Source organism: Pristis pectinata, chromosome 9 (assembly GCF_009764475.1).
Source record: "Pristis pectinata isolate sPriPec2 chromosome 9, sPriPec2.1.pri, whole genome shotgun sequence".
Classification (NCBI taxonomy): domain Eukaryota; kingdom Metazoa; phylum Chordata; class Chondrichthyes; order Rhinopristiformes; family Pristidae; genus Pristis; species Pristis pectinata.
Window position 1 is genome coordinate 64,015,064 of NC_067413.1, and position 15,368 is coordinate 64,030,431.

Genomic DNA, 15,368 nt, shown 5'->3' on the forward strand with positions numbered 1-15,368 from the left:
TATCTACACTAATCTCATTTGTCCACATTTGGCCTACATCCCCCTTCTCCTTTCCTATCCAAACACCCCAAATGCTGTAAACTACCTCTACCACTTCCCAAGCAGCTTGTTCTGCATAACCACACTTCATACAAAAAAAAACTTGCCCCCAGATTGCATTTAAATTTCTCCCCTCATCTTAAACCTACACCCTCTAGTTTTAGACCTCCATACCCCACCCTAGGAAAAAGACCATTTATGCTCTTCAAGTTTATAAACTTCTATATAGGTCACCCCTCAGCCTCCCATGTTCCAGTGAGAATAAACACAGCCTGTCCAATCTCCTTTTAAAACCACAACCCTCCATTCCAGGCAACATTCTGGTGAATCTCTTCAGCACTCTTTCTACTGCTACCACATTCTTCCTGTTGTGGCAAACAGAATTGTACACAATACTCCAAGTGCATCCTGAGCAGTGATTTGTACAACTGCAATATGACATCCTAGCTTTTATACTCAATGCCTTAGCCTATGAAAGCAAGCATGCTAAATGCCTTCTGACCTACCCTATCCAACTGCTTCGCCATGTTTGGGGAGCTACAAACTTGCCTCCCAGGGTCCCTCCAAGGTCAACACTCCATTAGTGCATACACACACAGGTATGTGTTCTGTTGCTATTGGACATCCCAAAATGCATTACCCCACATCAGGATTAAATTCCATCTGCCACCCCTCCGCATAATTTTCCAAATGATCTGAGAGCCAAGATCTCTGCATCCTCTGCATGATTTGCTAGCTACTGCTCTACCAATTTTTGTACTGTCAGCAAACTTGCTAATTAGTCCACCTACATTCTCATCTAAGTCATTTATACATGACAGAACAATAGTCCCAGCACCAATCTTTGCACACACCACTGGTTAGACTTCCAATCAGAAAAACAACCCTTGACCACTATCTTCGATCTCCTATCTCCAAACCCATTTTGAATGCAATTTGCCAACACACCTTGGATCCCACGTGCCCTAACCTTGAGAGGAAAGAACAAACATTATTAGTGACAAGATTGCTTCAAACTCCAACACAAATTCCAAAACACATTTTCAATATATTTTTCTAATGGAAAGTCTGCAACAAGAATAGAATTTAAAAATTAATAAGCATAAGTAATAGATGATACTGAATTTTCCCATTACTCAGTCAAGACAAATTTAAAAAATGGTCTTCTACTTCTGCCCACCACCCCCCCCCCCCCCTCAAGATTCATGGAACCATTGTAACTGGTTAATTTCCTACAGTGAAGGTTTCATTATTGGAATTCTCTTTAAAACCAAAAACAGATTTTTCACAAAACTGGATGATATAATCATCTGACCTTTATTCAAGCTTTTCATATTCTTGATTCAACAACTCTTTCAGGGCAGACTTTTTCCTCACTTCAACTTTGTGTTTTAAAATTAAAACAAATGGAAACAAAATAGAGCCTAAGGAGGACATGCACTGTGAAGCAACAGGTCAATATGAAAAATCTGTTGCTGCTTTGGAACAAAGAACCACTAAAGCAAGAACACTAAGAATTACACCCTGTAGTAATTGGGGAAAGAGAAATAAATGGGATTCACCACTTTTCAATTAAAATTAAAACAAAACAATTCTTTGAATAAGAACGCAAGTACGCAAATAGGCCCTTTGAGCTTGTTCTGCCATTCAATGGTCGATCTACCTCAACACCATTTTCCTGGCTTATTTGCAAATTCCTACGTTTCTTCTAATATTTAAAAATCTATCAATCTTAATTTGAATGTAATCAATGACTGAGTATCCGCAACAGTTAAGGGTAGAGAGTTCCAAAAATTCACCATCCTGCAAATAAACAAATTTCTTTAGTACTAGGTGACCCACACATTCTAAGACCATGGACCCCTACTCCAGTTCTAGTTTCCTCAGCTAGGAATATCTGCCCTACGTTCCCCAGTCAAGCCCTCTAATTTTATACATTAGGAGAATGAGGGATGACCTCATTGTAAACTCTACAGAATAGAGGTCTAGCCGACTAAATCTCATTTGAAAGAGAAAGAGATCTGCTAACCCATGAACCAGTCTTGTGAATCAATACTGCACTCCCTCTTTAACAAATACATTTTTCATTACACAAGGATAGGAGACTAAAATTGTATACAGTACTCCAATTGTAGTCTCATCCAGGTTCTATAAGAATATGAGCAAGACCTCTACTCATGCATTCAAATCCTCTTGCAAAAAAAAAGCACAAAATTAACCCATATGATTTTCTTTCATAATTTTTCCAGGAGACAGTACAAAAGGATTATAAACTTGCCTCTATGTCAATATTGTTGAAAAACCCTACTTCTTTAGTGGCCTCCATGTCATTTCCTTTGGGTCCATGAATATAGTAGTGATATATGTGTCTAAGAATAGAGCAAGAATATTAGTATGTTTCATATCAGTTAAATTTGTCAGTAATACAGCAAATGCAGAGTTAAAAATACAGTTTGTGAAATAAGTAGGTTTTGACACCAAGGAGATAAGGATCAAAGTCCATGCAAAGGTATTAAAATTCTTCATTAGTGTGTACTTAAAGTCAAAAATATCCCATTATAGCATCTATGATCTATACAGGAAGAATCAGGATATTGATAGGCAAGCTGTTGTTCTGGTCTTAAACCATTTCCCACAAGTGTCGGAGGAAGAATCATCTGGTTAGGAAGGTTCAAAAATTGCAAATCTCCATACAATAATTCAGGGACTAAACTGGAGCATGTCACTATTGATGAATGTACAACTTTGCAATTCAAAATTCTTTAGAAAAGTATGGTAATAAAACTGTCAAACTTTTTTTTAAATATCATCTCCACTTGATAGATCCCTTTAGAATGCAAATTACAATCAGACAAAGATTTAAAACTACTCATATGGCCATGACTACATGGATGACATTAAAGGTTCTATACAGTGGCATGCAAAAGTTCGGGCACCCCTGGTCAAAATTTCTGTTACCATAAATAGTTGAGTAGAAGGTGAACTGATCTCCAAAAGTCATAAAATTAAAGATGAAACATTCTTTTCAACATTTTAAGCAAGATTAGTGTATTATTTTTGTTTTCTATAATTTGAGTGAAAAAAAGGAAAGGAGCACCATGCAAAAGTTTGGGCACCCCAAGAGATGTGAGCTCTCAGATAATTTTTTACCAAGCTCTCAAACCTTCATTAGCTTGTTAGGGCTATGACTTGTTCACAGTCATTGTTAGGAAAGGCCAGGTGATGCATATTTCAAAGCATTATTAATATCCCGACTCCTCAAACCTTGTCCCAACAATCAGCAGCCATGAGCTCCTCTAAGCAGCTGCCTAGCATTCTGAAAATTAAAATAAATGATGCCCACAAAGTAGGAGAAGGCTATAAAAAGATAACAAAGTGTTTTCAGGTAGCCTTCCTCAGTTCGTAATGTAATTAAGAAATAGCAGTAAACAGGAACAGTGGAGGTCAAGTTGAGGTCTGGAAGACCAAGAAAACTGCTCGTAGGATTGCTAGAAAGGCAAATCAAAACCCCCGCTTGACTGCAAGAGACCTTCAAGAAGATTTAGCAGACTCTGGAGTGGTGGTGCACTGTTCTACTGTGCAGCGACACCTGCACAAATATGACCTTTATGGAAGAGTCATCAGAAGAAAACCTTTCCTGCGTCCTCACCACAAAATTCAGCGTCAGAAGTTTGCAAAGGAACATCTAAACAAGCCTGATGCATTTTGGAAACAAGTCCTGTGGACTGATGCAGTTAAAATAGAACTTTCTGGCTGCAATGAGCAAAGGTATGTTTGGAGAAAAAAGGGTGCAAAATTTCATGAAAAGAATACCTCTCCAACTGTTAAGCACGGGGGTGGATCGATCATGCTTTGGGCTTCTGTTGCAGCCAGTGGCACAGGGAACATTTCACTGGTAGAGGGAAGAATGAATTCAATTAAATACCAGCAAATTTTGGAAGCAAACATCACACCATCTGTAAAAAAAAAAGCTGAAGATGCAAAGAGGATAACGATCCTAAACACACCTCAAAATCCACAATGGACTACCTCAAGAGGCACAAGCTGAATGCTTCTCCATGGCCCTCAGTCCCCTGACCTAAACATCATTGAAAATCTGTGGACAGACCTCAAAAGAGCAGTGCATGCAAGACGGCCCAAGAATCTCACAGAACTAGAAGCCTTTTGCAAGGAAGAATGGGCGAAAATCCCCCAAACAAGAATTCAAAGACTCTTAGCTGGCTACAGAAAGCATTTACAAGCTGTGATACTTGCCAAAGGGGGTGTTACTAAGTACTGACCATGCAGGGTGCCCAAACTTTTGCTTTGGGCCCTTTTGCTTTTTTGTTATTTTGAAACTGTAAAGATGGAAATAAAAAAGTAATCTTGCTTAAAATATTAAAGAAATGTGTCATCTTTAACTTTATGCCTTTTGGAAATCAGGTCATCTTTTACTCACTTAGCTATTCATAGGAACAGAAATTTTGACCGGGGTGCTCAAACTTTTGCATGCCACTGTACACTATAAAGATAACATTTCCACATGGAAGACAACTCCATTTATATCCACTTTGAGCCACAGGACCACTTGTGGTAATGCTGACATGAGGCTCAAGGTGAAATTCTGGCAACTTAAATGTTGATTGATGGATTACACAGAAGTTACATTTATAAATTTAACACTTGCTACTTACGCCAATTGTCTAGTCCAGAGATGAAAGTAATTCTTCAAGTACTGTATGTGGGCTTGCTGAACTCCTGTGATGACTACTGCAGTAAAGCTTTCCTTATCTTTTTCTTCCATTATGAGACTATGAAGGAATCGTTCATCTTCACTAGTGACATGCATTGAATCAGTTGGCTATTGATAAAGAAACATTTAGCATAGCATAATGATTTTTAGTCACTTATCTGCCAAATATTAAGCACCAAGATTTCAAAATACACTCACCATCTTTCTCAACTACCAAATGTACACCATCTGAACCAACATTCATAGACAAAAACTGAACCTGAAAGGGTTAATTGAAATCTGGAATTGTGTGATTAAACTGCCTCAGCTTCATCTACATTAACCAGTCAGTTGCAAGTCATAAGGAAATTTATTCAATTTCAATCCAAATTCCACTTTGTCACCAGGTACGTGCAATTAACAATGGAAAACTACAAAACATTCATTTTCAGACTGCATTACTCAAAGTCTATCGGGATTAAAGACGAGTCAGATTTTCCCTCAGTTGTTAACCTCTTAAATGCTGCTTTAATGTGAAGGCCTCAAAAAGACTCAACGATACTACCTTTCTGTTCCTGATGAACCCGCTGTATATTGCTTCCTTATTTTTTTCTTTCTTCTCAAAATCATCTTTTGAAAGTATCAGCTCATGCACATCTTGTGAATCTACCGGTTTGGTAATCATCTGGGGAAAACAAAACCTTGCTAAAACATGCAGTTGGAAAACGAAGTTTTTTGCCATTACATTTTCTTTTAAATTAAATATGACTGTGGCAAATAGTGAAGGATGCAACTACTGCACTCTTGAATTAACTCATTTTTCTTCTGAATACATAGCATTTCATAAACTACACCACAGCATAACTAATAGTGAGGATGTAATTTCGGCAAAACTAACAGTGCGTATCAAAGTTTGATTCAGAAGTGTTCAGAATATTCCATTTACACACATTGTTTTCTGTGCTGGTGCAGCTAAGTATTTTGTTTTTACAAAAATCTTATTAACCAAAAACATGACCACAGAACAACTTACTTAGATATCATGTTGCATCATTTTATGTAGATTAGAATGGTATTTTGATTTTTCCATGTAATCATACAAATCCACTGGCAAGGCCTAGAACATAACTATTTTACAATATTAAGTCTCAAGTACAGGTCCTCTCCAGATTACAGATGTCTGACTTGTGAACGGCCTGGACAAATGAATGAGGCTGGATAGCCACTGCTCTTCCTGCACCCTCTCCTGTCACAGCTGTTTGTGTTCCTCTACCAAACACTTTCATTCAGACTCACAAAAAGTTTGGGTTACAAAGAGTTCTCAAGAATAGAACATCCTTGTAACCTGGGGACTGCCTGTAACAAGATCAACTAAGAGGTATTTAACTTAGTACAGTTCCTACTTTGCATTCAGTTTTACCTGACAAAGATATGATTCACCCAACTTACGAAAGGAACACATTTATGTTCTAATTTCATCAGAAGGAAAATCAATGGCTTATTCAATAACTTACTCTGGTTGACTGGCCAATGAAGAAAACTGCTTGTTTCCCCCCAACACCGAAATAGGAAATGTCACTATTGAGGCTACGAGGCACCACAGGTGGACGAACATATCCTGAATGGTCACTGAGGAAATAAGAATAATAGTTCCCTTTTGAAAAGAGAAATGGGCTGTATCTATGGAATAATTCCACAAGAGCATAACATTTTGCTTCCAAAAGGGATAAAACTCATTATCACTTATTAGTTATTAGCAGATTCGGCTAATTTGATGTGATACTCTGTTCGGCACAGAAAAACAGAAGGGCAATATAATTAGTGTTACCATAAATTAATAGAAAAGGCTGATCTGATTGCTAGCCTGGGTTTGTAGAAGACAAAGTAGATAAATGCTCATCAAAATACTTCAAAGACACAGAGAATTGGTGCTCAACTATATCAATGATTCAAGATATTCAAACCAAAAACTCTAAAACAAACACACATAAACATAGTATTCCAATACTAGGATCTCCATCTACTTTGCTGCAGGATGCTCAAAGGATTATTTTTGAAGTACCAAACTTTATTTAAAGAAACAATCTTGTTCAATCCTTGCTACAAATCAGATTTCTTACATTTTTCCCCTCTTATAATTTCTGTTTCTGAAGATATACATTCAAGTTGAGGTATACGTCAAGCACCAGCATCCCTGCAGCACTCCATTCTCGTGGCCATTCTTCAAAATAAGATTATGATTAGAAAGGGGAAACATTGCTTGCAAACCTGGTCCTGTCATTGACTAACATACATACATGTAAACTACTTTAAATAGGGTGTTGGAGTAAGTGTCAATGGTTAATCAATGGAGGACTTCCAGGATCTGTAGTTTTTTTTTGCTTTTCTTTTCATAAATCCCTGAACAGTCTTTCACTCAGGAAAATCATTTTAAACCATTTGAAAGATTATGCCAATACTGATTTCCATTTCAGGAGTAAATATAGAGTAATTTAAGTATTGGCCACTTAATGCTAAAAAGCTGTTCACATTTAAACAGCAATGAGCAATATGAACCAGTATCTTTATTCAAATTAAATGAAATGCATTTCAATATCTCAGAATCAAACCTTTCAACATCGTCCTCTGTTCTGGTGAACTTGGAAAGCCGATACACAGCCCAGTTGTTAAGTTGTTTAGATGTCATTCCTCTCCCGTTGTCAATTACAGCCACAGCTGGCTTACCTTGAGATTCATCAAACAACTTTAAAAAAAAGAAATAAGACTAATTGATAATCTGTGAGCTGGACACAACTGGGAGAATATGGACAATAATTATAAAAAGGTACAGTTAAAATAGAACCCCAAGAATGAAATCATACATTCATAAACAGCACAGAACAGGAGGCCAACCAGCCCTTCAAGTTTACACCAATTCTTTTAAAAAAAAGTCCCATGCATCAGTTCTTTCCCCACACTTATTTTCTCCATGCATTCTTTTTTCTTTCATTATAAATTCTTATAAGAACATAAGAAGCAGGGTCAAGTCTGCTCAGCCATTCAATGAGGTCATGGCTGATCCAATCTTCGCCTCAATACCGTTATCCAGCTCCTTTCCCCCAATCTCTTGACTCCGTTGTTGTTTAAAATGTCCATCAATCCCTGCCTTGAATATATTGAATAACTCTGCCTCCAGCTTTCTGGGGAGAATGCCAAAGATAGACAACCATCAGAAGAAATTCCTTCTCACCTCTATCTGAAATGGTTGAACCTTCATTCTGAAACTAGTTCTAAATAAATCTGTGGAGGCAGAGTTCCGGGGAGGAGAATGCCAAAAATATACCCTTCTCACCTCCATCTGAAATGGTTGACCCCTAATTTTGAAATTAGTTCTAGATAGCCCTACAAGGAAAATGTTTTCTCAGACTCCACCCCAAATCCTACATTTCTGTAATATCACCTCTCATTTCTCCATTCACATTTGTATTGGAAATTTCTTAACCCATGCTGCAATCATACTTCTAACCAGCAAAGTGGCTAAAATGTGTCCTCTGGTAAAATACTATTTTCAGCATGGCAAATAACTATGTAATTTTTTTAAAATTACAAGTATGAACAAAGGATCAGCAGAATTCAAATTAGAAAAGATTATCAGAAAGCATATATTGATGTAAAATTTAATATACATCCTACTCACCAGTCGGACTTGTATGATGCGAGTACCTTTCCTGGTTGCTGTTGCAGATAATGAATTATCTATCAATTCAGCAAAGGCAAATGCTGTTTACGGAAAAAACAAATTATTTTAAAAGTTGAACACTAATCTTTCTAGCTCAAGAAATTCTGAACAAGCAATATACAAACAGCATCTCAATTTAGTACTACTTGCTACAAGTTCAAATTAAAATGGTGTTAGGGGTATACTTACGCAAAGGAGTCTGTCCTTCGCTGGCATAGTATTCATACATGCCACTTTTAACCAATGTATCATAGTGAGGAAGAAAATCAATTCTTTCTCTTGTTGCTGAGGGCAGTATTTGGTCGGCTGAATAAAGTATATACAAGGTGGTTCCATCTTTGACACATTTATCTAAAATTGGAGAAAGTTTTTAGATACATTTCCAGTTAATGTACAGCAATTTAAATAAATGCATACATAGTCAATGTTCCATTTTTACAGGCACCACAAAAACAAGTTCCTACTAAAAAGAACCCCAACACCTCATTCAAATCCATATACCATCAATCTATTCCACAAGGTTATATACTTATTTTAAATGAATTTCCTGGTTTCTACATAGTAAAGAACGATCTGAACCTTTAAAGCATAAAGACGTTAAAAATGCATATTCAAAAACAGCCTTAAGTTTACATGCATAATAAAATTACAAACAATAAAATTGACCCACTGACTCTGAAATAACGACCATAAGGAATTGCAGTTTTCTTTAATTCGATTAAACTGAACTTTAAGAGAAATACTCCAGGTTGTACTTAAATCTCTATGAACAGAGAACTTCAGTTTCTTTTTTGCTGAGTTACATGACCTTTTGGCAAGTTTAAATATTCCACATTAAATATCACAGCTGAATAACACCAGGGTTACAGGAAGGAAAAAAAAACTTCATGCACTCTTGCGTACAGCATCACAAGCAAACACATGCCTTATAATTGACTTTTTTGAAAAAAGACAGCTACTCAGTCTCATTTCTTCCTGTATCTCAAAAATGTGAATGAAACTAACACCCCTAATTGCATGTTGCAATTTTTCTCATTCACAATGGTAGAGAACATTTTCCAAGACCAATGCCTTACTAAAAGCTTCACCAGTCAAGTAGAGCGAATGTCAATTGTGAGAGTTATAAGCTGTATTTTAGGAAGATACACTACAGAAAATATTGATGGATTAGGACAGTGCAATGGGGTGGTTAATGCATTTTTACTCAGTGAGGATTTCTTGCAGCTGTGAAGAGTTATAAGTTTATTTGGTTTCTGTGTACATATGTCCTTTCTTGGATAAGGGCTGTTCCTCAATTTTTTATTCCCAATTTTACTCGGTGGTTTACAAAATTAACTGCACCAAGTTCTTTGTTATTTTACAGGCTATGTTTGTTTACACACTTTTTTGGATACCTGGTATCATGATACTTTACCAGTTTACAGTGCCAATCCTGGGTGGACTTTTTTTTTAGAAAAGTACAAGCGAGAAACCCAAGTGAAATGTCAAAATTGTGTCCCTAACCAGAAGCTGTAAAGATCAAATTGGACAGGAACTTGTTGCCAGTCTTAAGTTTTGGTCATCAAACATTTTTTCTCTCAGTCAGAGAAACACTGTGCTGGCACACTGGAGGCAGAAGTGAATTTTGTCATTAATGTCTGCCTTTGCTGAGAGGTTGTTCCTAAGACATGGAAAGTGATCCATGTTTTGTCAAGGTCTCATCATGGATCTTGATTGCTTTGAGAGAGTTGGGGGAAACCCATGGTATTGCAAGTACAATAGATTAATTTTGTTCACAGTCACGATGCAAATATTTGAAGCAAGGTATGAAGTATTGCCACTGCATCTCACCAATATGAACAAACTAGTTTAGAATGAACTTACCAAAGTTTTGACTTTTGATTTCTTTTCTATTTGTCGTTGTAATTACAAAGTTATTTTCTCCAGCAATGGCAAAAGCCTGAAAAAAATATAAAAGGGTCAGTTCTGATTGACCAGAGGGAAGATACATCTCCCATACACCAAAACTGACCAAATACAATGTAGCATCTGCAGACTTTAATTTGGCAAAGCAATGTTTTCCAATCACTGTACAAAGATTGAATCTATATCAGTGTTAGTTATCAAGATAAGATGGGGGGGAAAATTGTCAACACCATGCCTCTCCTGAACCTGTCCTTAAAGAGAAGCGAGTCAAATAGTGGCATTTGGATAATGCACATCATTCAAAATAAGATCACTCTGGCAATTTCTTTCCTCATCCTATGAGCACCACTGCAGCATACTGATACACCACATATTCAACCCAATATGACCAAGGTGCTCTCACATGCACCAAAATGCAAAAATACTCCTGAACGAAGATGTGAGAATTAATCCATGTGATGAATATACAAACGACTTCCGTAGGAAACAGCCTGCAAAACTATAAGTTATGAAATCACCCTTATTCTGTCGCTGATAGTACCAAAGAATATGCTCAATTATTTATCAAGAAAACTCTTGAACTTTCCCTTCTGCACCAGCTCTCCATTTGTCCAATTCTATTATTCCTGTACTCATTAGGACATAGCAGCAAGAGCAATCTAAATATTACAATCTTAACATTTTTCCATGATTCTCCACCCGTGTTACAAAATCTGTGCAAGAGAAATCTGGTACCCTACAGATAAATTTGCAAATGAAGTTTGAAACCTCAAACAGCTAACTGTTCTGCACACACCCAAAATGCCATTAAAAACAGAGGGCAATGGCTACCTTATTTGGTTAATCTAATCTAGATTTAAACTAAATCTGTCCACATTAATATCGCACTGCAGGAAGCAATGATCAACTGAATCAAAAAACTATTCAATGCTCACTTACACACTGACCAGATTATGCTAAAGACTAGTCGATGGTCTTGCGCACCTCAGTGCAAAAGTATGAAAATGGCTAGAGGTCAGCAGTGCACACAACCTCTCCACTGAGCACCAGAGCCTTTCCATAAATCCTAAACTGAGAGATTAGATATATATTGTATCAGGCCCCTCGGCTTACTAATAGCTTCTTTTTCTTTTGCTACTGAACTTAGCTTTTTCTTTGGAGGGTGGGAGGTAAGCAGGAAGTTTGGTGTAAGAAAACGATCTCAGATCTCATTGCAATTTAGACCTGGCGCAGGGTCAGAGACCTCCAAATTAGGAAGGAAAGATGAACTAACTCTGCTGTAATATTTAATGTGTTTTAGGGATTTTTAAGTTTAGTTTAAAAAAAAACACTTTACTTCTTTAATTCCCTCCCCCCACACCAAGTTTTCCAGTATCTCTAAATGTCAGACACATACAAGAACTTGAAAGCCATTCAAATTTTTCACAATCAACAAGGTCAGGTGCAAGGCTTTGCAGACTGTCAAAACCAAGGGCTTTTACGTTTTTTAAAAAAGGGGACAAGAATTCCTCATCTGTCATCATCCAGACCAAGGTGAGAGTTGAGATGCTTCATGCTTGCAAGATAGGCCCACTGCATCAAAACTCCAAAAGTCCAGGCTGCGGGAACTGCTAGCAGCAATTCTGAGTAGGGGGGAACTAGGTTAACAAGGCCTGGTCCAATGGTCACTGCCCAAGCCAGAGACAAATTCATTGTCTCAAACCATGCAATTAGGGAACACATCCTTCCAGAAATTATTCCTTAATTTTACCTCTATAGGCATAGCACATTTCTTACCCCAGAAATCAGCCCAATGAATTTTGCTGCACTTCCTCCATGACAATCAATCATTCCTTAGACGAAACCCAAAACTGTAAAGATTATGTATAGTTGCATTGACTTCTCTACTCTTTCTCCAAGCCATGTAGACATTGTGAAATGTACTACTTGCTTTCTCAATTATTTGTTCCACTACTGTGATCCCAACCTGTAAAACTTATTTCCCCACTAAATATTCAAACTGCCACTCTCAAACTGACTGACTGAGAGTCAGAGTTATAAAGCATAGAAACAGGCCCTTCAGCTCAACACATCCATGCCAACCACTGTGCCCACCAAGCTAATTCCATTTGCCCACATTTGGTCCATATTCCTCTAAACCCCTCCTATCCACGTACTTATCCAAATGTCTTTTGAATGTTGTTATTGTACCTGCCTCAACCATTTTCTCTGGCAGCTCAATCTACAGAGGCACCACCCTCTGTGTGAAGTTGCCCCTCAGGTCCCTTTGAAATCTTTCACCTCTCACCTTAAACCTATGCCCTATAGTTTTTGGTTCCCTTTCCCTGGGAAAAAGATTATGTGCGTTCACCCTATCTATGCCCTTTACTACATCTGCCACATCCTCCCAGTTTATTTTCCCACTTACCTCTACATTGTCAGCCAACATGGATACATTACACTTGCTTTTCAGAGTTAAGAGAGTCACCGAGTTTTACAGAATGGGAAAAGGCCCACCGAATACATGCCTACCATCAAGCACCCAGTTATATTAATCCTATGCCCATCCTATTTTATTCTTCTAACATTACCATTAATTCTACCATTCAGCGATACACGCAGGGCAATTCAAAGTGGCCAATTAACCCACCAACCCTCAGGTCTTTGGGATATGGAAGCAAACCAGAGCACTCAGAAGATCCATACAGTAACAGGGAAAACACGCAAACTCCACAGAGACAGCAGAGGTCAGGATTGAAGCTTGGGTCATTGGAGCTACGAGGAAGGAGCTCTATCAGCTGTGCCACCCTTTAGTTTATTGACACGGATTCCAAATAGCCAAAGCCAAGGATTACCTATAGCTGACTTAAAAAAAATAACCTGTTTATTCATACCGTTTTGTGTCTGTTGATCAATCCTTACCCCATTCTAGTACATTAGCCCCAAATTACACCAGCCCCAATTTTGTGCAGTAACTTCTCATGGCACATATTGAATTTCTTTTAAGAATCCACCATCTCCCTTTTCACCCAGCACATTACAACTTCAAAAATCTACACTTTTTTCCGTAAGTCTGCATTGATTCTTCAAAGTGCACTGTGCGAGCAGCAGCATTTTCTTTGATAATGATGTCAGAGTAACAAAACTACAAATCCCAGTTTCCCCTTTTTTGAATAGCAGGCTTAAACAACCATTTTTTTCTTAATCTACACATTGTGTTTTTCTTTCTTTTAAAACCTCAGGTCCAATAGATTTGTTGGTATTTAGTCTAATTTCTTTTTCAGTTCTTTATTACTTTTCTAATGCTAATTTCATAAAGTTCCCAAATCTGCACACTATTTCTAATGGTTTTATCTTTCACTGCAAGGACAATTAGATAGCCTATTTATTTTCTTGGTGACTGCCTTGGGTTTATATCCCTCAAGTGGAAACATCCCCTCCAAGTCTACTTTTTCATGGTCTTGAAGATTATCACCTTTCAGCATTCATTTTCCTCAATCCCATCTACGTCAGTAGGCTGGTAGAAAATCCAAACAAACTGATCAAAAAAGTTGGGATTTAAGAAGATTTAGGAATTCTGGAATTTATTTAGGAATTCTGCGCAGGTTTAGGAAGAGAATTCCAGAATGTGGGGTCCAAGTAGTTTAAAATCATAAATGGTACAAAAGTTAGAAGTTAGAATTCTACAAGTACAAATACTTCATTTTTAACAACTTATATCTCAAGGCATCATTCACAACGAGTTCAGCACTTGATTTGTTGCAAAACTGACCCCGCGTCAATTACACTGAAATGCTCAGGAAAAGGGCCGGAACTTGCTAAGAAATACCAGCAGATCTGCACTGACACCAACCTACTTCGTTGGTTGCAAGGTACCCCGGAGCATCCCAACCCTTCCCGTCCACTTTCACGCTGGAGTCCGGTTCGGGCCATCGGGGAGTGGGGGGGGGGGGGGGGGTTGGGGGGAAGAGATCAAAAATATTTAATTAAATGTAGTTGCAGAGAGTCCCGACGGGAACATTCCCCCACCAACAACCTCCTATTACATCCGTCTACTATAAGCATCTCTGCCAGTCTCCCGGGACGCAGCTCGCCAGCAGTGGTGGTGGTGGTGGTGGTGGTGGTAGTGCTGAGGATAACCAGGCCGCGGGGTCCCCGTGTTGCCTCTCCTCTCCTCTCCTCCCCTCCCCTCCGTCCCTCCCTTCCTCCATCCCTCCATCCCTCCCTCCATTTACCCGACACACGGCGGTCCTGAACTCCGCGTACGTGCTGTTGACGCTCAGCTCCAAGGATTTCTCCGAAGAGTCTCCCAGGCGACGGTCGAAGATGAAGATGGTTTTCTTCTTGTCTCTCTCGGCTTTTCCCGCGGCCGCAGGACCCGGAGGCACGGCGGGTGAGGAGCCCGCCGGCCGCCGCTGCTCGCCCGCTCCCCCGCCGCTCTCGGCCGCCGCCGCCGCCATTTTGAGGAACCTCCAGCTCGCCCCCAGCACCTGGTTTGAAGGAGGCCGCGCGTCACTTCCGCCGCTTCGCCACCCGCAGCTGCGACTGCGCGAGTGCGCGCGCTGCCCGGGCTGGCAGCGACGCGCGAGGAAATGAGGAAGTTGTTTCAGTTCTTCCCTGCAGACAAACGCTGTGTCGGCGAACATTTGCCCTACTCGACCGGGTAGCTTCCAGGGAGCCACACGTGTGGCATCGGTGCTTTTTTTTATATATATAAAAAGATAACACTAATGAATGATCTGTACAAGAATGTAAGGTTTGCACTGTTTTGTAATTGTATATAGTTTGTCTTTTATTATGAATAAAGTTTACTTTGATTTAAAATACAATTTCCCTCTTAGTTTGCACCTTAGTCAACTTCAAAGTTTGTCTTGAACCCCAACTAGTCCAGTCAGTGCTGTGCACGCATTAAGTGTTGGACCGCTATTCCCCAATTTGCAGACCCAGTGCCTCCACTAGTCCTTTATGAGAAATCTGTCAGTTTCTTCTGGCGCTTGATAACAAATTTAGCGAGAC

The 15,368-nt window shown here is 38.9% G+C and overlaps 1 protein-coding gene across 1 annotated transcript in view; it reads right to left on the reverse strand.

Moving 5' to 3' along the window:
- Positions 1-14,852, reverse strand: part of smchd1 (structural maintenance of chromosomes flexible hinge domain containing 1) — a 131,405-nt gene extending 116,553 nt beyond the window's left edge. Inside the window, exons 1-9 of the mRNA XM_052022954.1 lie at positions 14,588-14,852; positions 10,332-10,407; positions 8,658-8,819; positions 8,427-8,509; positions 7,360-7,493; positions 6,265-6,379; positions 5,316-5,435; positions 4,713-4,879; positions 2,318-2,408 (exon numbers count right to left, since the gene is read on the reverse strand). Of these exons, the coding sequence (XP_051878914.1) occupies positions 2,318-2,408; positions 4,713-4,879; positions 5,316-5,435; positions 6,265-6,379; positions 7,360-7,493; positions 8,427-8,509; positions 8,658-8,819; positions 10,332-10,407; positions 14,588-14,812 (1,173 nt within the window). The 5' untranslated portion in view covers positions 14,813-14,852. The remainder of the gene's footprint in view (positions 1-2,317; positions 2,409-4,712; positions 4,880-5,315; positions 5,436-6,264; positions 6,380-7,359; positions 7,494-8,426; positions 8,510-8,657; positions 8,820-10,331; positions 10,408-14,587) is intronic.
- Positions 14,853-15,368: the final 516 nt, after the last annotated feature.